This window comes from Gadus chalcogrammus, chromosome 14 (assembly GCF_026213295.1).
Source record: "Gadus chalcogrammus isolate NIFS_2021 chromosome 14, NIFS_Gcha_1.0, whole genome shotgun sequence".
Lineage (NCBI taxonomy): Eukaryota > Metazoa > Chordata > Actinopteri > Gadiformes > Gadidae > Gadus > Gadus chalcogrammus.
Genome location: NC_079425.1, coordinates 24,067,584 through 24,089,450, shown reverse-complemented (window position 1 = coordinate 24,089,450; position 21,867 = coordinate 24,067,584). Strand labels below are relative to the sequence as shown.

Sequence of the window (21,867 nt, the reverse complement as noted above, 5' to 3'; positions counted from 1 at the left end):
AATTGTTTGATGGGTCGTATTGAAGCTTTGTGAGCTGCACGACCGAAACGTACCATCTAGCTTAGCTTCTCAGCATCGACTCTCGGCTTCGATGAAGGAAGCACGTCTGCACCGAGTTTGTTAGAAAATAAATGTTTCAAAATATATATTATGTTGACAAAAACATATCACTTTCCACCCTGTAGCGTTCGACACAGTTTGAGATATATTACAAAATTATTTAGAAACCGGAACAATACGACAAATCGGACAAAAATCATGAAACCGGAACGGATCCAGTAGACCTGAACGGGCCGTGACAGCGCTTCGGTGGTCTCCCCTTCCCAGCCTCCGCCCCCCCTGATAGGCTGCCTGAAGTGCCGCGCCCCTGTCCGCGTGAGGTCCAGACCACCCCCCCCTCCCCAACACTGGATACCAGCATCCCCCGTCCCTGAGACCAGTCTGACCTCCCCAGGGCTCCGGCTGGTCTCCCTCCCCGACGGCGGCTCCAAGGCTCCACCTCCGCGGGGCCACTTGCTACAGTCCTGGCTGTCTATCACCGGACCCCTGGAGTCCCAGTCCGCGTCACCCCCCCCCCCCCCCCCCCCCCCCTCCCCCCCACAGGGTGGGGAGCTCCGCCAGGCCTCCGAGGGCGAGTGGCGACGACGAGGCCTCAGGACTGGTAGAAGTGGTGGTAGTGGTGGTGGTGTTCGTGGTGGTGGTGGTGCTCGTGCCGCTGCACCACCTGCCCCGGCCCCCCGTCGTAGAGCAGCACGCCGGGCACCTCCCTCGTCGGCTCCTTGTCCGGCGCGGTGGTGGCCCCCGGGGGGACCCCCGGCGCGCCGGGGCCCAGCGCGCGGTAGCCCTGGCTCTCCTTGGCCCGCTGCTTGTGCTTGCGGTAGGGGGCGGCGGCCTGGTGGGGCGGGGCCAGGCCGGACAGCGCCGGGGCGGGGGGCGTGCCGCGGCTCCTCAGGGCCCGCCCCCCAGCGCCGGGCTGGGCGGGGGGCGTGCGGCCCTGGGTCTTGGGGGAGCGGGGGCCGCCGTGCTTCCCCGGGTCCGGGCCCCGGAGCCGGGCGGGGCAGGGGCTCTCTGGGATGGCGGGCTCGGCGGCGGTCTGCGAGCGCCGGTGGTGGGGGGGGTAGGAGTGGCCGTTCTGGGGCTCGTGGGAGCGGGAGCGGGCCTGGTTGGTGGGCCGCGTCTGGGTGGGCTCGGGTTTGGGGGGCTCGGTGCTGGTGGCTGAGGAGGAGGAGATACAGGCGTTAGACTAAAACGCTTCTATCACTATTATTAAAGGTGACATATTATACCACCAGGTGTGAGTGTGATTAGCCGTTATCCGTCACACATCTAAGTGGACACACCCACCTATGATGTCAGATTTTCTAAACGGCTTGTAACGGCTAAGACTCTCACACCTGGTGGTATAATAGTCACCTTTAAATGCAGTTCGTTGTACGAAACCAAAATCAAGTACAGTAAGAAACGGATGATCAGGCTCCAGTTTAGATACCTACAATCTACCGTTCCCTCTTTCTGTGGACACTACAGTTATTCAAATCTACAGCGAGCAAACCACAATAAAAAATACCCTCAGAACACTATTACGTAAGAACCACTGGTTCCAACTGCTCGCTAATAACCCTCGGCTGGAAAGCCCCGTGGTGCCGCTGGCAGGCCCGTGCCCACGGCCACCTCGTGTGTGAGCGCACACCCTTAACTCTTGCAGACAAGACGAGCAGGTCTCTGTTAGCACCGGACCAACAGGGGCACGCATTCAAATAATCACCCTGTCATCGCTGACAGGCGGATCAAGGCGGCTCCTTACAGAGAGCCGGCACTGTGGAGCGGCGTAGCCTGGAACACTTGACGTATTGTGGCTGCCCGGGCCCAGATGTTGGTTCTGGCCCGCCTCACAATGGGCTCGCAGTTCAGCCATTGGCTCTAGACAGGTGCTGCAGTAATTAGGGACCCTGGAGGATCATCAAAGAGCAGGCGGACTCTCTCTCTCTCTCTCTCTCTCTCTCTCTCTCTCTCTCTCTCTCTCTCTCTCTCTCTCTCTCTCTCTCTCTCTCTCTCTCTCTCTCTCTCTCTCACTCTCTCTCTCTCTCTCTCTCTCTCTCTCTCTCTCTTCTCTCTCTCTCTCTCTCTCTCTCTCTCTCCTCTCTCTCTCTCTCTCTCTCTCTCTCTCTCTCTCTCTCTCTCTCTCTCTCTCTCTCTCTCTCAGCCTAGGGATCCACTCACCGGTCCCGAAGCGTGAGGTGTAGTTCTCGATGCCAGCCAGGTCCAGGTAGTGGTTCCTCCGCTCCAGGTTCTCGTCCACGCTGTGCGGCTGGCAGGGCGCCCGGCCGGGCTGGGCTGCCGGGGCGGCGGGCTGGGCATGGTGGTCCGAGTGCTTGCGCCTGTGGGCGTTGAGGGGCGCGGCGGTTCTGGTGAGGCGGCAACGCTGGCCGGCCGTGTGCTCGCTGAGCCGCACGATGAGCGCACCGGGGAGGGACGGGCGGGCGCAGCAGCCGCCGCCCGTGACGGCCCGTCTGTGGGACGAAGAGGGCGAGAACGTCAGGATTTGTCGTTTTTATTTTTTTAAGCGGAAAAAAAACAAGCCTTGGAATCAAAGGGGGGATTTCATTTCATTTTATGAGCGCAGAGTTCTCTTAAATGTGTTAGGGGTTGGTTTCCAGTAATGACTGTAACTCTTTCTTGTTTAAACGACTCCCTCGTGCTTCGTAATCGATTTGATTACACGTACGTTCCCAGTGCTCGAGGAACATGAGGCCTCGTGGAGGTCATGTCCTTTGGACCTCCACTCTGAGTGGATCACGCTGAAGGAGAACTTGCCTTATGAGAGCTCTGGACTTCTTGTCTTCACTCTTGGGGTCTTCTATACACTTGTCGCTTTTCGGTCGTGTGTGGGACATTTCTGTGTGTGTGAGGAGGAGAGAGAGAGAGGGAGTGAGAGAGAGAAGGGGGTTGAGGGAGAGAGCGGGAGAGAGAGAAGGCCATTATCAAAGAGTGCTCCACAGAGCAGCCACACTGAACACATTAACACAGTCTCACAAGCCTCACAAGAACCTTTGTTCTTGGGCTTTTACTTTGAAGATCTATAGGCGAGGAAAAAACAACAATGCTTCATTTATTCTATTTTCCACTCCAGGTCTCGCATGACACTGGAGTGAGAAAGAATGAGAAAGTGAGAGTAAGAAAACCGAGCCACAGCAACACAAATAGTTTATTAAGCGTGCGAGATCTGAGGTGGTTTGAAATTAGCATGAAGAGATCCAGACGCATTTCAAAGCCAGCGCCGTTTGAATCAGTGTGTGGATATGAATAGCCAAAACAAAAGAAGGCAAACCCGCCAATATACTCCTATTAAAAAAGAAAACCCGTAAAAAATAAAATATATATATAACGTTTATATATAACCCCTTTTTACCCCCTTGTTTACCGAGCCTTCAGTTTGAAAGCTTAAGTTGAACATAAGCTATATTTCGCTGACAGCTCCGAGCGAGAGGGTGGTGGGGCGGGCGAGAAGAGGGTGAGGAACGGCAACTTTGGTGAAAAGAAAAGTGGCTGTTATCAGAAAAGACTCGAGTCATCTCTCAAGGTTTCTTTCTGCGTTTTTGAAGACGAGAGTTGTGGGGGGTGGTGGCGGGGTTCGGTGTGTGTGTGTGTGTGTGAGTGTGTGTGAGAGTGAGTGTGAGTGAGTGTGAGTGTGTGTGTGGAAAGGGGGTGGGGGGGTGGGGGGTGTCTCTCACGGCACTGTCACTCCCGCCATCATTAAAAATGAACCCCATTGAGCGGCAGGAAGGAGGCGGTAGCGGCGTCGAAGAAAGCCCTTGACGGGCCTAAAGCAGCCGCCTTCATGCGTGACAATAAACACAACTAAGGGCTGGGCTGACGGCGGCTGACACACGGGAGGGAAGCTCTCACCGCGCTCCCTCCTATTCTGTCTCATCCCTTCCTCCCCTGTCATCCCTCCCTTCTCATCCCCCTCATCACTCCCTTCTCTCATCCCTCCCCTCCTCTCTCATCCCTTCCCCCCCTCTCTCATCCGTCCCCCCCCCCCCCTCTCATCTGTCCCCTCTCATCCCTCCCCTCTCATCCCTCCCCTCCTCTCATCCGTCCCCTCTCCTTCCTCCCCTCCTTCCTCATCCCTCCCCCCCTCTCTCATCTGTCCCCTCTCATCCCTCCCCCTCTCTCATCCGTACCCTCTCATCTGTCCCCTCCCCTGTCATCCCTTCCCCCCCTCTCTCATCCGTCCCCCCCCTCTCTCATCTGTCCCCTCTCATCCCTCCCCCTTCCCAACCGATGCTGCTTCTGAACCTGCCACACCCTCTCCCTCTACCCTGGCCCCACCCGGCCCCACCCGGCCACGCCTGGCTCTGCCCACCTTTAACTGTACCAGCCTGCCCACAGCTCCTCCAGCGCTGGCTGGGGTCCGGGGCCACGGACAGCTTGACCCGCAGGGTCTTGCTGCTGCTGGGGGAGTGGTTGACCGATGAGTCCACCACCTCGTAGATGGTGTGAAGCAGGCTGGTGATGTCCTGGAGAGAGAGAGAGAGAGAGAGAGAGAGAGGGAGAGGGAGAGGGAGAGAGACAGAGACAGAGAGAGAGAGAGAGAGAGTGTGAGAGAGACAAAGACAGAGCAGACAGGGAGAGACGGAGAGAGAGAGAGAGAGAGAGAGAGAGAGAGACAGAGAGACAGAGAGAGAGACAGAGCAGACAGGGAGACAGGGAGAGAGGGAGAGCATAGAGAGTCAGAAATGGAAGCTGAATTAAACGAAGACTTCACCGACAGCATGCTACTGAAGTAGGAGGTAACCGGTCTCTTTGAGGTTCATTTTAGTGTTTTTCGAGTTTGTTTTAACAACTTTTTTCCATTTAATTGAGTGTTTTTATATATTTTGATACTGCTATTGAGAAGTTTTTCCGGAAAGTAGTCCTGCGATAAGAACTCCTAGGGTGTGATCTCCTTCCAGACATTGACAGGATATCCACCCTTACACACATATGGAACACAAATAGATAAATGAACCCGGCATCCTTCATCTTTGCTGTTTCAGGAGAACAGACTGAACAGACAAAACTTGGGTATTCCCGCTCTCTCCCCCCCCCCCCCCCCCCCCCCCCAGCCACCCAGCCCCCCCCCCCAAGTTTTAAGTGTGAGTGATCAGATCCCCCCACATTTTGTCACTGAACTCGCTCCTGCTATGACTCTACAACCCAGTCGTTCAGGACTCCAGTGAACAACAAACCCACGTCAGCCTTGTAAGTTTGTCGTTCCGAGAGCGCAGATCAGAAGGGGCTGGTAAAGGGAAGTTATGAATTCATAAAAGCAAATGTCTTGGAGGGAACAGAGGGGATGAGGCAGATGTCAGGCGGGCTCTGTTAACGCTGCCTCTTTGTGTTCAGACCCATCACTCAAAAAGGCACACACACACACACACACACACACACACACACACACACAGATACAAATAAATCCTATAATATATATCTTATGTGCCTAGAGATCCCCCCCAGGAAGAGCAGCAGGAAGTTGCCATAGAAAGGGGGAGCCCTGATTGGCCGACCACCCCGCCACCATCCTCCCCCCTGTAACCCCGATTCTGGGGGAGCGGGGAAAGAGCAGGAATGGATGGGTCTCAGAGCTATGCATGCGCGCGATGACCATCCGCACTCGCGAAGAGTGAAAAAAGGCAAGCGCACACATGTGCACCGACATTCCCTTCCACGGTTCAGTGTGGAAGGGCCTGTTGCTTGGGGCCATGGTTAGGGCCTCTAGCCTGGGGCCAGCACAGGGGAGGGAGAAGGGAGCAGACAGAGGACAGACGAGATGAATCAGGGCCGGGGGGGGACGCGGTGGTAAAAGTGGGAGACACACCGTTTAATTTAACGGACGCTGGGGGAAACCGCAGCGGCAGACCCACGGATGGACGACACGGTATGTGCGTTTAAGAGGAGGAAACAGAGGCACCGAGGGGAGGGTGGAACTCAGACGAGCAGGGCTCCAACTCGGCAGACGTGGAGGGGAAATGTGAGTTGAGGAATGAGACCGAAATGAACAAAAGACTGTCAGAGGTATTTTTACATTTAAATGGCAAATTCAAGTAGGTCATATATTCATGCCACAAAGCACTAGCTATAGGCATTGGCTGGGTATGAATTGTTTAGCATGAGTGTACAATTACATTTTGTTCAAGTTTGGTTCTGTACAATATCAAACATTGGATGTGATTCATTTAGCCTCACACAAATTACAATATGATTGGTTTGATGGGCTGGTACAGGCAGTTACAATATGAGTGCAATTCACAAGTAAACGTCTGTCGTTAGGGTTTTTCCACATCGGACGGTAGCAAAAGTGATTCCACAAGAGCTCTTTTTACGGCAAAAAAAACCCTTCACTCACAAAATCACCCCCAAAATCTTTCTGGAATTAGCTTGAGCTGTTTTCTTTACATTCTTTCTTCCGAGGCCAAAGATAAACATTCAAACGCGTAATTTCCTGTGTGTGCTATTCTGGATCCGAACATAAAGGATGATTATGTGTTCTCCTGGGACTAGTGCCACATGCCGTTTTCAGACATGTATGTCGCGTAAAAAAGAAACATACTTTCTGGCTCATTTTCCCCCACCTCCCACCGCCCGAGTGTCTGAAGTTATGATTTTTTTTTTGTTATTCTGTGCATCAAGCTTCCTGGTTTACTTTGGAGCCCCGGGTATACAAAGGAAAGAACGCTGGCAGAACCCTAGCAGACTGAGGGCCGCTCACATCTCTTAACTGCTCTAGAAGTAAGCGCTTTAGAAAGGTCTCAGATTGCTACCCTGTCTGACGAACCACCAGGGAACCATTATGTCTTTAGTCCCAACAAACCAGAAGGAAACCATTATGTATTTAGTCCCAACAAACCAGAAGGAAACCATTGTGACTATAGTCCCCACAAACCAGAAGGAAACCATTTTGACTATAGTCCCCAGAAACCAGAAGGAAACCGTTATGACTATAGTCCCCACAAACCAGCAGGTAACATTCAGATCTATGGTCCCCACAAACCACAAGGAAACCATTATGTCTTTAGTCCTCACAAACCACCAGGTAACATTATGTCTATAGTCCTCACAAACCATCAGATAACCATTATGTCTAGTCCCCACAAACCAGCAGTTATCCCTCAAATCAATATTTAATTCATCACTTGACTGCTTGCCTAGTTTAAGTTGGACATTAAAGATATTAATTATAATAAAGACCTCATTGTGTGAAGTGAAGTTGGCCTGAAAGTGGGATGTTTCTTACCTCTCTGGTGACCTTGCCATTGTTGTCAAAGTCGTACAGGGTGAAGGTCCACTCCTGCCTGCTGTCCTCCTCAACGGACACAGCACACTCCAACTCCTACACACAAACAAGATTATCAACACTAGGGAGTGTGTGTGTGTGTCTCTGTGTGTGTGTGTGTGTGTGTGTGTGTGTGTGTGTGTGTGTGTGTGTGTGTGTGTGTGTGTGTGTGTGTGTGTGTGTGTGTGTGTGTGTGTGTGTGTGTGTGTGTGTACATGCGTGTGTACATGTCTGTCTGTCTGTCTGTCTGTCTGTCTGTCTGTCTGTCTTTGTGAGATGGGGGTGGCGGGGGGAGGGGGTAAGGTAGTAAGTGTCATCATCTAAGTCGACTCTCACTTCAAACTGGAGCTGTTTGTGGGGCCCAGCGGGGGGGCGGCTGTCCTTCTCCTGAATCTTCTCCACACAGCAGCTGTCTGGCTTCTCCGGGGGTAGAGCCACTGCACACAGAAACACACACACACACACACACACACACACACACACACACACACACACACACACACACACACACACACACACACACACACACACACACACACACACACACACACACACACACACACACACACACACATGCACATGCAGGAACACATGCACACACACACACACATACAGCAACACACACACACACACACACAAACACAGGAACACACACACACACACACACACACACACACACAGGGTAAGATAAAAGGGAGAGCCTCAGGATGAATGCGGTCGTGACCTGGGGACGTTACTTAACTTAAAGTGCTCTTTGTAGTGCTGCGCTTAGATGTTTCAAACCATCATTATCATCTTCTCTCGGTGTCATTACATTAGTTTGAATCTTTCTCTCACCAATTTAGGACCATTCGTGGCTTTCCCTTTTATGACTTGTGACTAACACTTATGAAACATATTAAAGTCTGTTTATGTCTTTCGCTTATTTAAAGTATGCAGGGAGGATTACCATAAACTACAGATTAGTGAGGATGTATTTAAAATAAGGGATCTGTTTAGCGATTCAAACAAATGCATACAAATTGAAAGGGACTATTATTGAATCAACAGTTTTAACAGGAAAAACATTGTCTACCCACATCTCAATTCATACACAAACTTTATTCCCCAAGAAGAATTATGTTCCAATAACACAATATCAACTTTATTCATCTTTTCAGTTCAGCCCAAGAACACAAATGTGTCGTAAAATACAAACTAATGAAACAGTCATGCTATGTTTTGGGTCGCTATCCACATTACAGGCGCTGCAGGGTTGAAAGGGCGAAGAATAATGTCAAACATTGAGCAGAATGACATAACATGCAAACACCATGACAGGATATTAAATGCCACTCCAGGAAAAATGGCTTTGCGGGGCCGGGCGAGCCGACATCAAAGGCCTCACGCCTGGCCCCTCAGTCTGGGCCCCGCTGCAGCTGAACCCATAACCGTGATGAATGGCCCTCTCTCACTCACCTACCTCTCTACCACAAAGCAACAGACGGGAGAGGAAGCCCTGGGCTTGTTCCTCGGCACCTCTGTGAACCGCAGAAACCACATGCACTGCTTTTAAAAAATAACACGCATGCTAATCGATGGCTCCCCTGGTAAAACTGAAGGATTGCCCTGTGCGGTGGTGGTTGTCAACCGTGGACACAGAGTCTCTTTGAATTCACGTGTGTTTGTGGAAGACCCCCCTAGAGTGGCTGCCGGGGTAGGGGAGGGGCCGGCACCACAAGTTCCGAGCACTGACCTAGTTGCCGTTAAGATTGCGATCAGCCCTGAGGTCCCCCTGTAAACTCTGTTCAGCGACGCAAAACAATACGAGACCGCCTACCGAGCCAGACCCTCCACACGCACCTCTTCCTACTTCGGTTTAGTCCAAGACCCAAGGGGGGTTAGGGATGAGGGAGGTGGGGTTCTGATTTGGTACGGTAGCTACCAGCAGGCTTGAAACACACCGCAGACGATGTCAGGTTTCTTTCAGTACACCGCAAGTCTGTCTGCCTCTCCAATCACAAGAACCACCCTCGCCTCATCGGTGGAGACCAGAGGGGGTTGAGTGTGCGAGCAAAATGGGGTTTGCATGGTGATATGTGTGCACCAACACACACCCGAGCCCAGCCTCCACCCCCACCCAACCCACCACCCAAACCCCCTCCCGCTACACTTTGAAGTCTAATTCTCAAACCTTTTGGAAGAGGATCAGACCGGCTGTAAAACAGAATCGCTAATTAATTAAGCCAAGTCAAATCCGAAACACTGTTTGTTGTGCTCGCCAACTGAGCAGACACAACAGCCCCAATTTCTTTCCTCCTGATCCAAAACAGATCAAAGCAGACCTGTCCTATCCCTGGGTGGAGGCAAATGCCAGAAAATGAAAGGCCCCGTCCCAGGGAGCTTTTACCAACTTTTTGGATCGCACCGTTGAACGGGACCCCGTCGTTTGATCATCACTGGAGGCGCTCAGAGGAGGACAGCGTGTGCGTGTGTGCGTGTGTGTGTGTGTGTGTGTGTGTGTGTGTGTGTGTGTGTGTGTGTGTCCTGTAGCATGCTCAATATGCTAGTGAGATGCCTATCGCCAGGGCTAATGAAATGCCGGGAGGAGAAACAGTAATCTAGCATCTCCCTCCTCCCCCTGTCTGCTGACATTCCCATCACAGACATAAGCCCGCTTTATGAGAGGAACCGCCGCCAGGGGATTGGCTGGATTTCAGATCTGAAGGGAGGTGGGGGCGGGGCCAGGCAGGGGCGGGGCCAGCAATAGCCAGCTCATGGTGTGTGAGCGGAGGCTGTTCCAATAGGGCCTCATTGAGACCAGCAGGCGAGTAGATGAGACACACACACACACACACACACACACACAGATACACGCATGCACGCACACACATACGCACACACATACTCGCACTCACACACAAAGGCCATCATAATGAACGGCGGCCAAGCTCTTTGATATGCTTAAGGCAGAGACACAGACCAGATCAAGAACAATGGTCTGTTTCAATTCCAGAAATAACTAGACTGATAACTACATTGGAAACGATATGAGGTAATTAATCTGTCTACTCACGTAGCCAGAGAGAACTCGCCACTTTGTGGTAAGATTTAACGTCTGAAGACAGACCGTTAAAATTCCCTTTCTGGATCCGGCGACCAGATCGGCGTCTAGCCTGCTGATTGGATGGTTTCACCTCCCAGAACCCGCCCACCACATTCTCCAGCCAATGCAACGCCTGGTGTAGAACCAGGAAGCAAGGCACCTCTGGCATTTTATTGCTTCACTACAGAACTGAAATGCTTCCAGCCAACCGCGTCTGCAGCTTTATTAGGCAATGTTAACATTTATAGCATGATGGAGGTTGAAGGAAAACATTCCTTTCTGGGGAATCTGAGAAATGGAGTCAATTTAACAGCTTAATGACCTTGTTTGAAGTATTGGCAAGGTTGCCAGCAGAATTTGGCAAACGTTATCATTTTGTTTAGATGTCCGTGGTGTTATGTACACATTGAAAGATTCATGTGTAAGGTTCATGTTAAAAGTTTACGATGGTAACTCTAAAAGGCGTGTGGATGTTTTGGTCTCTTTATCTAGTGATAAAAAATGTTCACGAGTTTAGCCAGAAAAGGTCTTGGTTGTACCTGGTTATCCAGTTTAGGAGAATATTAAGCTTAATATCAAACTGAATTTAATTGAGGGTCATATGATACATGAAAGCGATGGGGAGAGTCAAGCATCTGGAGAAAAAAAACAAGTAATTTGATGTTCATTTCTGCTTTTTTTACGCTTTTTTAATCCTCACAAACTTCCTTTGGAACTTCCCCTGAAGCCCTTTAGGAAGGCTTTTATGTGCACTCGGTCATGTAATATATCGCTCCACTCACCCTCTCTGTTTTCTCAATTTTTTTAATGCTCTCTTTTCTAGATCTAAAAAAAACTATGGAATGTTTAACCGCACTGCACTGCATTGTATTGAGATCGTTAGCAGACCAGCATCTATTTGTGACATGAGTTATTGATTCATGTGTCAGAGGAAATGATAGATGATACAAATGCCTGGTGTAAAGATATATCCATTTCAAATAAAGAGGTGTAGCGCTGGGGAGTGGGTGGGAGGGAGAGAGGGAAGGAATGAGAGAGGGAGGGAGGGAGGGAGGGGGAGATTAAGAAAGAGGTTATGGAGGGGGGGAGGGATGGAGAGGTTGGGAGGGACAGACAGACAGGGAGGTTGGGAGAGAGAGAGAGAGAGAGAGAGAGAGAGAGAGAGAGAGAGAGAGAGAGAGAGAGAGAGAGAGAGAGAGAGAGAGAGAGAGAGAGAGAGAGAGAGAGAGGAAGAAATAAGAGACATAAGGAGAAGGAGAGCAAGAGCAAGAGAGACAGAGGGAGAGAGTTGAGAGGGGAGGTTGGGAAACAGGGGGGGAGGCTGGCTGGATGGGAGTGAGCAAGAGGGAGGGAGTGAGCGGTAGGGAAACGGCCTAACCACCACGGTACAGGTCTGGGCTGAGGTACAGGAGGTGGGGCTGATGCAGCGCGTGAGGTTGGGCTGCCTGATAAACTCTCTGGGTCGGTCCCAGCCCACGAGTGTTTGGAGTACACTATCTGTGGTTCAAGAGCTGCGCAGGCGGCTTACCTTCTAAACGGTAGTGTTCATCGCTGATCCCTTCTGCACAGGACTCATCCATAGAGTCCTGGAGGGAGGAGAGGAGAGGAGAAGGGAGGGGAGGGGAAGGGAGAGGGGTGAGGGAGAGGTGAGAGAGGGAGGCAAAAAGTATGAGTCAGCCATACAGTGAGGAAACACTTGGATGAATGACATAGAGACGAGAAACTTTGTTGGGTGGAAACTGGAGGTGCGATCCGACGTTAGTAGGAGAGGTTTGTAACCATCACCATGAGTAGTTTAAATATGTATAACACGCCGTGGAAAGTTGAAGATAAAATGAGTTTCTGAGACAGAAACGGAGAGGGTGAAACTTGGATAACGGAAAATAAGGATCTGCCCCCCAACGGAAGAACCCCCTCCATTCTGCTCGTCAGTTTCTGTCTCATCGCAGGCGAGTACCGACTCATTGATAGGCTTTCCTTTCCCTGCTGTGCTCACCCAAGCACACACACACACACACACACACACACACACACACACGCACGCACGCACAGGAAGATATAAACACACACACACACACACAATCACACTCACACACTTACACACACGCAAACACTCACACACACACAGGCACTTAGACACGTTTATACACACAGGCACACTCACAGACACACACATTCCTACACACACTAATCACACACACACGCACACACACATGCAGACGCACACTCTCATTCACATGCACTCACACTTACACATGCGCACACTTACACATTTTCACTGTCACACACACAGACACTCTCATACACACGCACACACTCCCACACACACACACTTGGCAGCCGTGCCTCCAAGTGAATACCACACAGGGGGGGGGGGGGGGGGGGGATACGGGGGGAGCCACGGAGCTCCGGGCTCGTCGGTGGAAAAGTGGGTCTCAGGTATCACTCTGGCACCACATCACGAGGACCCGTAACCATTACTCTCAGGCACACAGAGAGGCACCTGCACGCACGGCCGCAACGGGCCCCGGACAGCCACACACCCGATGGTCGCGCACACACACGCAGTCACAAGGAAATGTGCGCACATAAACACCCCACCACACTAGCATAAAATACAGACCGCTGAACGGGTTTGACAACGAGAGCGGAGATGTAACAGCCAATCAGCCGGAGTGATGCTTGACTGCTTCGCAATGTTTCCTCTCGTTACAGATTCAGACTTCGCTGGCTCACTGACCGACTGACTGACTGCTTCGCTGGCTGACTTACTGACCTTCTGGCTGACTGGCTGGCTAGCTGGCTGAGTGATTGACAGACTGGCTGACTGGCTGACTGGCTTGCTGGCTGGCTGACTAGCTGGCTGACTAGCTGGCTGACTAGCTGGCTGTCTGACTGACCTCCTGGCTGGCTGGCTGGCCGACTGATTGATCTATATGTTGGTTTCAATCAAATCCCCACCACAGTGCTTTGATGTGTCATGTGAAAGCTGTGCATGCTAAGTGTGACGTAAGCCTGACTCAAAGAGATACATGGAGCTGAGAATCCAGAGCCTAGTGGGTACCATGCAGCCTGTGTAGTCCTGATTTACTGCTGAACCAACCATTTGTTGTTATTTGTTTGGCTCTATGGAAGTATTAGAAGCGTGCATAATGAAGTATACTGTGAAACAAACAGTCCACAAGGCATTGAATTTATATTTGCTGTTTTTTGTAATGTACACACTATACAAAGATGGAAACGGAGCCTGAGCTGAAGCTAAATTAACCAGAACTTATTTTCTACAACTTCAAACTCATTTAAACTGCACATTGCATCTTCATCCATTCTCATAAAAAACAATTAACTCTGTTATATAGTTTGCTTCAGTTGATGATTCCTGATTCTTAATTTTAAAATAGATTAGCTGAATATAAAGAGTACTGTGTTAATCCGTCTGTACGGGAAAGAGACTGTCAAAGAGTGGCAGAAAGACAAGAAAGATAGATAAAAGATAATGGATAAAGTGTTATGCCGGTATTTCTGAACACTTGAGACACCATAACACCATAGGGCACAACTAGCAGAGCATCTAGGTTGTTTTGAGTCTGGTAAAACCGCAGAAAACAGCATAGCTTAACGTCAAGGCGAATAACTGTCACTCTGAATATGTTTGAGGCTACAGGAAGCTTGCCAATATCTTGAAGCCATGTGATTGACATACCAAAGCAGGAACGCCATAAGCAGAGCACGGTAACAAAAGCAACCGCGGCCCCTGACTGCTGAGAAAGAAAGCCTCACAAACAACCATCGCCCACGAACAACATTCCCCTGATGGGCAAGATGGCCGACCGATTGGCAGGCCACAATCAGGGGAATCTGAGCTGAACATTCAGCCTTGCTTTCCCGCTCTGAAACTCTCGCGACTCGGACCCCCAAGGGCAAGGATACAGGATAGGAGACACTAATGCCCATTCCACCCCCCGCAAACACAAAAGCACACAAATGTTCGCACACACATACACAATCTTTGTGTGTGTTTTCGTTGTATTTTGATGTAAGACCCTGAGTCATTGCGTGGGTGGACCAATACATGAGAATAGGGGAGAGAGGAATGTGCTAATTGGTTGTTGTCTCTGTTGATGGATGGCAGCTGTATTATTAGCGTGCCGAGGTTAGGGTTGAGGCTAGCCCTGGCTAATGTTAACGGCGAAGGAAAACATCCAAAAAAGCGAAATGTGTTGAAAAACGGCCAACTTGAAGACATTCTCCCCGACCCCTGACCTCCCCTCCTCATTCTCAGCGAAGGCTCCAGACCCCTGAATGTCGGCTGGTATGTCGGGGAGAAGACCAACAAAGGGGAGGACTAGCTGGGAACGCTCTGCGATGGGCGGTCACACATCCTTTGTAGCGGTGATCTCCAGGGAAAATGACCGCAAATTCATATTCTTAAACAGATGAGGCACCAGCTTTTATGAAGCCACTCAAGCAGGGATTATAAAACATACGAGGGTATTTATGTTGACACAAGAATAAAGATGAACCGAACACTGTGTTCGAACTGCAGGGACGGCACAAGACACAAATGAGTCTGTGTGTGAGACAAGTGACATCATCGCTTGGTGCAATTTCATCCAAACAGGAATACCAGCTGCAATAGCCATTTGTCACCAGAGAGAGTGCTGTCCCTCAGGTTCGATTTTTATCTTTGGCATTGCATAGGAATAAAATCAAAATTTCCCAACCACTTCAATGCCGAATGTGGGAAACAGCTATTTCAACTATCTGCAGGCACGCTTTGGTTTTCAAAAGAAGAAAAATCTTCTCTGTAGCAATTTGGGAATGACTCGGTAACTGGGGCTCTTCTGGTAACATGTTGACCACATTTAACGGGGAATATACTGCAGATAGAATCCTCTTTCTCCGTTTCTTTAGTCATTAATGTAACGTTTTCCTCCGTTCTATTTTAACTTCGGTATTATGCCATGCTACAAGACGTGTACACTCATCGACCAGACAGTTAGTAGTCACCGGGCGATTCCTAAAATACAATACAAACCAGAAACCAACCGACTTTAAACTAGGGACTGCCGCTGTTTGTCTATCAGCAAAGTATGTGCCTGTCTCCCACCCCCCCCTCCTCCCCCTCAAAGGGAACAATGGGGACGGGCCCTTTGTCCCTCTGAGGGCCCGCCGCTTGGCAGGAACGGGAGGCTTCCACAGCCACAGGAAGAATATTTGCCTGGCCGCAGGTTTTCTGGGGTCGGGCTGCGGAGCCCCATTCAGGCCAGTGAAAAAGAGGCTTATCCCCCTCGGCCCCACAGTGACTCCGGGGACACAGTCCAACCCGGGGCCAATCCCGGGTCACGCCCTCCCCGGGGATCAATGGTCACGGAGGTCCGGACGCGCCGCGCTCAAAGCTTTTGACTGGCTCTTTTTAGACACCAGTGGCACGCACAGGATGTGTGAAGAACGGCAGCCAGGTGTGTGCGTGTCAGAGTGTGTGTGTGTGTGTGAGTGTTGGTGTCTGAGTGCGTGTCTAAGTGTGTGTGTTTGTTTGTGTGTGTGTGTGTGTGTGTGTGTGTGTGTGTGTGTCTAAGTGTGTGTGTGTGTGTGTGTCTAAGTGTGTGTGTGTGTGTGCGTCTATGTGTGTGTGTGTGTGTGTGTGTCTAAGTGTGTGTGTGTGCGTGTGTCTAAGTGTGTGTTTGTGTGTGTGTGCGCGTGTGCGTGTGCGTGTGTGTGTGTGTGTCTGAGTGTGTGTGTGTGTGTGTGTGTGTGTGTGTGTGTGTGTGTGTGTGTGTGTGTGTGTGTGTGTGTGTGTGTGTGTGTGTGTGTGTGTCTGAGCGTGTCTGAGTGTGTGTGTGTGTGTTTTGGGACGGAGGGGCGTTTAAGATGACACATGGTCATTCAGTGTCAGACAGGCCCACTTAGGCAGAGCACATGGTGGTGGAAACACACCGCTGTGGAAGACATGATGGACTAATGGGGATGGGCTCGTCTTCTTCTTCCTACAAAGTAAAAGCGGGGAAAGTCAAAAACTAAATGCAGTTGGCCGGAGGGCTGAGCTGTTATGCGTGGGGAGAGGGAATCTTCACCCCATAGCTGAGGAGGTCAGAGCTGCACTGGAAGGGAGTGTGTGGACGCAAACCTCTGAGATATTTAGCCAGGATAAGCAGTGAAAAGCACACAACTCTCTCGCTTATTGTTGCAAAGAGTGGAATCTCATACCTAGGCCATATTTGGTCTGTGTTAAAAGGGTATGACTAGAGACTTGGGTGAAGAAGATTATATATAGTTATCATCGTTGTATCATCATGTTGCCTTTGCGCTTCAGTGACGACAAATAAATAGGGATTCCTCCAGCATAGCAACCAACAGACACAAAAAATAAGTAAAAAAAGAAATGTTTGTTAGTGGATGAACAGGAAAAATGTGGGTTTTTTTACATCTTTATGATCTATAAAGAGCCACATATAGCTCACCTTAGGGTTGTGAGATTGATTAAGAAGATCAAAGCATCCTCTATTCTGAAAGGTCAACAAGTGAATGAGACAATCAAGCACTCGATGCCATGGGGGGGCTTTTAAGTCGCTGAGGGGTCAGAGTTCAATTCTCTTTATTTTTAGCACAGCAGACTGGACAGCCCACTCCACTGTGTTCGTCACGTCGTCGGAAGAAGTCATAAAGAGTGGTAGTAATAGTCAGCCACGCCAACAGGATTTAGTGAATATCCCCACTTGCTAGCCTGCATGACCAAATTGAAGCAGAGAATCAACATTTGCTATTCTCTGGTGATTATTGCCTTACAATTCGCTCATGTTTACGTCACAGCTTATGCTCCACGCTCCAAATAAATACTATAAAGTATTTATAAAAGTTAGCGTATAAGTTGTTTACAATAGTTAACGTGCAAGATATTAACGAAAGTTAGCGTTTAAGATATTTACGATAGTAAGCGTGCAAGATATTTCCAAAAGTTAGCGTGTAAGATATCTACGATAGTACCATGTAAGTATTTTTTAAAGTTAGCGTGAGAGAAGCAGACGAGTCCGCTGCGATCCTCCAAACACCCAGAAAGGCCTTTGGTACATAAACAAGTGTCTTTGTTCAACACTCTGGAAAACAAACTTCCCAGACGTGATGTTTAATGTGCGCTGGGAACCAGAGCATAATGTGTGCCTCTTTCAACCCCGGCCAGCTCCCTCCACAGGCTCTTTGGGGGACGCAGGGACTGAGCAATGATGGATGGGACGTCCCAACTGTGTTTATTTCCAGGCTGTTCACGTGTGGACAAAGTGCCCGCTGCAGTGTCCCGTGTACAGGCCTGTTTCTGCTAGGGAACTGTTTATTTTGGGACGTTAAATGAACACGGCCCAGAACGGACACATGTCAGTCGTCTGTTGTCATAGCTTCATGTTTAATGAATGTGTACTTTCTACTTGAAATGCTAAACTCAAGTCAAACAATGCCATAACAGTAGACAATGATATTGTTTACTATGGATGGTAGCAGTTTGAATTGTAGCTATCCATGAACAACTGATATGATATGTATGGATTTAACTCTATCTACTAACACCTACAACAGGCATCTATGACTCCCATTCAACAACCTACTCACTTGAGCTTTCTGTGGATAATATTTAAACCACTACTGAACCCGTTGAGCCTGTATTATCACCAAACAGGCTCTAATTCAAGTGTCATAATCCATTGGCTCCTACAAAAGAGACGATGAACAAGATGAAAGGCAACGTGAGCAGAACGTGATTATTTCTGGCAATGTTGCACTCTGGTGTCAAGCACCATATTAACCCTGGCAGCGAATACACGTATGATTGGGCCAAGTGATTTCTATCTTCCTCTCTTTCGGTATGTACCGACAGAGAGAGAGAGAGAGAGAGAGAGAGAGAGAGAGAGAGAGAGAGAGAGAGAGAGAGAGAGAGAGAGAGAGAGAGAGAGAGAGAGAGAGAGAGAGAGAGAGAGAGAGAGAGAGAGAGAGAGAGAGAGAGAGAGAGAGAGAGAGAGAGAGAGAGAGAGAGAGAGAGAGAGAGAGAGAGAGAGAGAGAGAGAGACGTGTTTGTTGGAGTGCAAGGGATCTGTGTTTATGCGTGGCTGTGGTCAACTCCCACAAGGGTTTGACCCATGCTGTCTGTCTCTGCCACACCACACCACACAGGCAGTTAACATGGCCGACTACAGCTCCCCGTGGCCCCCGGCCAGGGAACGAGGCAAAGCAGGCCGCAGGAGTAATGGCTACATAACTGTCTCTAACCCAGTCTTCATCCAACCTCTGGGGGCGGGACTCTGCTCATCAGGTCACACACAGACACACAAGACACAGAGACACAGACACATAAACAGACACAACTACAGAGAAAGAGAAAGGCAGAGAAAGACTGAGTCACAGACAGAGAGAAACAGTCACAGACACAGTGAGAGAAAGACAGACAGACAGACAGACAGACAGACAGACAGACAGACAGACAGACAGACAGACAGACAGACAGACAGACAGACAGACAGACAGACAGACAGACAGACAGACAGACAGACAGACAGACCGACAGAGACACGGTGAGAGTTCAGAGGGAGGGAAATGCTGGCTCTCCTTCTGCTCCACACAACCTCCTAGTTTAAAAGCTCAAGTATCAAGAACTCCAAATGCCCTTTTTGTCTTCATGTAATGCCTGCAGTCAATGATAGAATAGAATAGAACAGAGTAGAATAGAGGAGGACTTTTTTGCCCAGCATGGGCTGGAAATTTTATTTTTGGCCTCACATCAGAGGCTTTAAAACCGTATACACTCACACTCAATGACACATGTCACATATAGGTCATTCACTTCCAGCTTTATACTGGAGAGCTTACGTGAAATACTTTGTGGCAGGGTTAAAAGAAAATACCTAAATGGGGCATTGTCTTCTCCCTATTATCATTGGTTCTTAGAAGTTTCCCACCTGAAGGAATTATTAATGGGCAACCCTCCAAGCCCCGGCATATATATTATACTCCAGGGTTGGCAAACACACTGAAAGCCAAGGAGTCAAACAACAACAAAGAAGAAAAGCTATTTGCTCTGGAGCTGCAAATTAGCGTCTAGGTGTCGTGTTGCTCACTGAGGCCTCCCCCCGAACGTAAGCCGAGACGCTCAGGAGGCCGACTCAAACAGCCAACGGGCCGCCACGGAGCCGGAGCCTGGGGGATCCCTGCAGGATAAGGGATCGCCCAGGCTTCCGCCCGCTGACCCCCGCGCCCGGAAGGGCCTGGGTCTAGACGACATTTATAGAGAGAGAGGGAGGAAGATCTTATGTTTCAACAACCTCACTTATAAGACTGAAGAGGAAATCCAAATTTAGGATTATTTTTGTGTATTTGTTAGGGATATCGGGCCAGAAATATTCTGCATGTATCGGTATTCGAATTCGGAGACTTTATATTCTGTGCTCTGTTTATCGTTTGGATTCGAATCCCCATAGACTCAAATCAGCCTGCGTTGAGAATCAGACTGTCTTCCCGTCTAAACATCTGAATCACGCAAGATCAAGTGTCTCTATGAGTCGAGGACGGTTCCCCAAAAGCAGCAGACCTCTTCGAGGCGTGAGGTTTCACAGTGACAGCAGGCCCCGTGGACATCTTCTCTACAGGTTACGGTCGAGGTATAGATTTGGGGGGTTGGGGTGAATTACGTTGGTGTCCTTGGCTCCGGTGGGGCGCCGGTGGTTCTCTTTCAACGCTGTGCTGTCTGTGTGAAGGAGCTGAGGCGATCGGGAAGCCGCCCGTCTAGAAGGGCTGACCCTCTTAGCCCTGCTCCGCCGCACACGTCAGCCCGATGCATGCATGCTTGTGTGTGTGTACACTGCCACACACACACACACACACACACACACACACACACACACACACACACACACACACACACACACACACACACACACACACACACACACACACACACACACACACACACACACACACACACACACACAAATCGACACACACACACACACATACATACAGATGGACACACACACAACCACATACACGAACACTTACTTGTATACATACAAAAACACACACACACATATTCAGATGGACACATACACACACCCCTACATGCACGCACATGCACAAATAAACAGACAGACAGACAGGCAGACAGACAGACTACAAGACTATGTGATGTATTCAGGATTTGTAAATCTCATCTACGGCTTGCTCGGAGTGAATTTGTTTTCGGCTTATCACAGTTCTCCAAGGGACAACAAAAAAAAGCCCATTTTAGCGCCGCATACACGTGCGAGCGGGCGCGGCTCGGCGTGCTTCAGATGTTTGATTCCACAGCCGCTGCGAGCCGCCGTGTGATTGGCTGCCGTCCTTTTGTAGTCCGTTTGTGTGCAGCCACCAATCATTTCTGCTCTCCGGATTAACACAGCAAACACGACTGGTCACATTACCTCACCAACATCAAAGGCCGGCTCTGAAAAGGCTCAGTGAAACATTAGCAGAGATTTACAGCTCTCTCGTCTCCACTCGTCAGCTCCACGCTGCTGCAACGCCGCCGCCGCCGCCCCCCCCCCCAACCCCCTACCCCCCCTTCCCCCCCTTCCCCTTTGCTGCCCTTTTTTCTCCTGCGCTTCATGTGGGAAGTTGGCCGACGCTTTAATGACCCATTTACTCAACTTTTACACCTGCAAAGATAAGCCCTAACGGCCCTGGCCGCTCGCCTCGGGCGCCCTCCGTCTCTCAAGGCTCCTGCCGTTTATTAGCTTTGAAAAATATGTAACCTGAGCAATTAGCATTTATCAGCGTGTTTATCAAAGCTTTCCCCCAGCCCGGAGACGAGAGGAGGGCCGTACATCAAGGCCTGACATCCTGAGAACCAGACCGGCTCTGGCACGTTTGTTTTCATTGACCAGAGAGGCGTTTTGCTCGTGTCAATCTCCGTTTGCCTCCAAACCGGCTTGTCAGGAGATGGGAGAACATCTGAGTGACTGGTTCTTGTGTAGCTTAACTTTAGGTAACCTTGTACACCAGTTTCAACACGGAGTCAACGAAACGCACACAACAACTGTGGCTTTGAATTCCTGCTGCCGCTGCCTGGTAGAGAATACAAAATACAGCCTGCCAAGATCTACAAACGAACATGAATATAACTCTTCTTTTACGAGATAGAACAGGAATGAAAGAGTTGGTGATGCAGAACAGCACCAAGGGCGTGTGAGGTGAGCCAGTTAAGGTTTTCTAACCAAGGAAGAAGATGGTAGTTCATGATGACAGAACTGGCCCTTGCGCGTGTGTGTGTGTGTGTGTGTGTGTGTGTGTGTGTGTGTGTGTGTGTGTGTGTGTGTGTGTGTGTGTGTGTGTGTGTGTGTGTGTGTGTGTGTGTGTGTGTGTGTGTGTGTGTGTGCGCGCGCGTGCGTTTGGTAGCATGTCTGTGTGTGTGTGTGTGCGGCTACTGGCTCGTTAATAAGGCAGTGGTATCATT

General features: G+C 49.9%; 1 protein-coding gene across 2 annotated transcripts in view; it reads right to left on the bottom strand.

Moving 5' to 3' along the window:
* Positions 1-621: 621 nt before the first annotated feature.
* nkd1 (NKD inhibitor of WNT signaling pathway 1) overlaps positions 622-21,867 on the bottom strand; it is a 33,249-nt gene continuing 12,003 nt past the window's right edge. For both annotated transcript variants that reach the window (XM_056607441.1, XM_056607440.1), the window contains 7 exons: positions 11,929-11,986; positions 7,652-7,752; positions 7,277-7,372; positions 4,367-4,520; positions 2,815-2,896; positions 2,221-2,510; positions 622-1,215 (listed from right to left, as the gene is read on the bottom strand). In XM_056607441.1, coding sequence (XP_056463416.1) covers positions 653-1,215; positions 2,221-2,510; positions 2,815-2,896; positions 4,367-4,520; positions 7,277-7,372; positions 7,652-7,752; positions 11,929-11,986 — 1,344 coding nt within the window. In that variant the 3' untranslated portion in view covers positions 622-652. The remainder of the gene's footprint in view (positions 1,216-2,220; positions 2,511-2,814; positions 2,897-4,366; positions 4,521-7,276; positions 7,373-7,651; positions 7,753-11,928; positions 11,987-21,867) is intronic.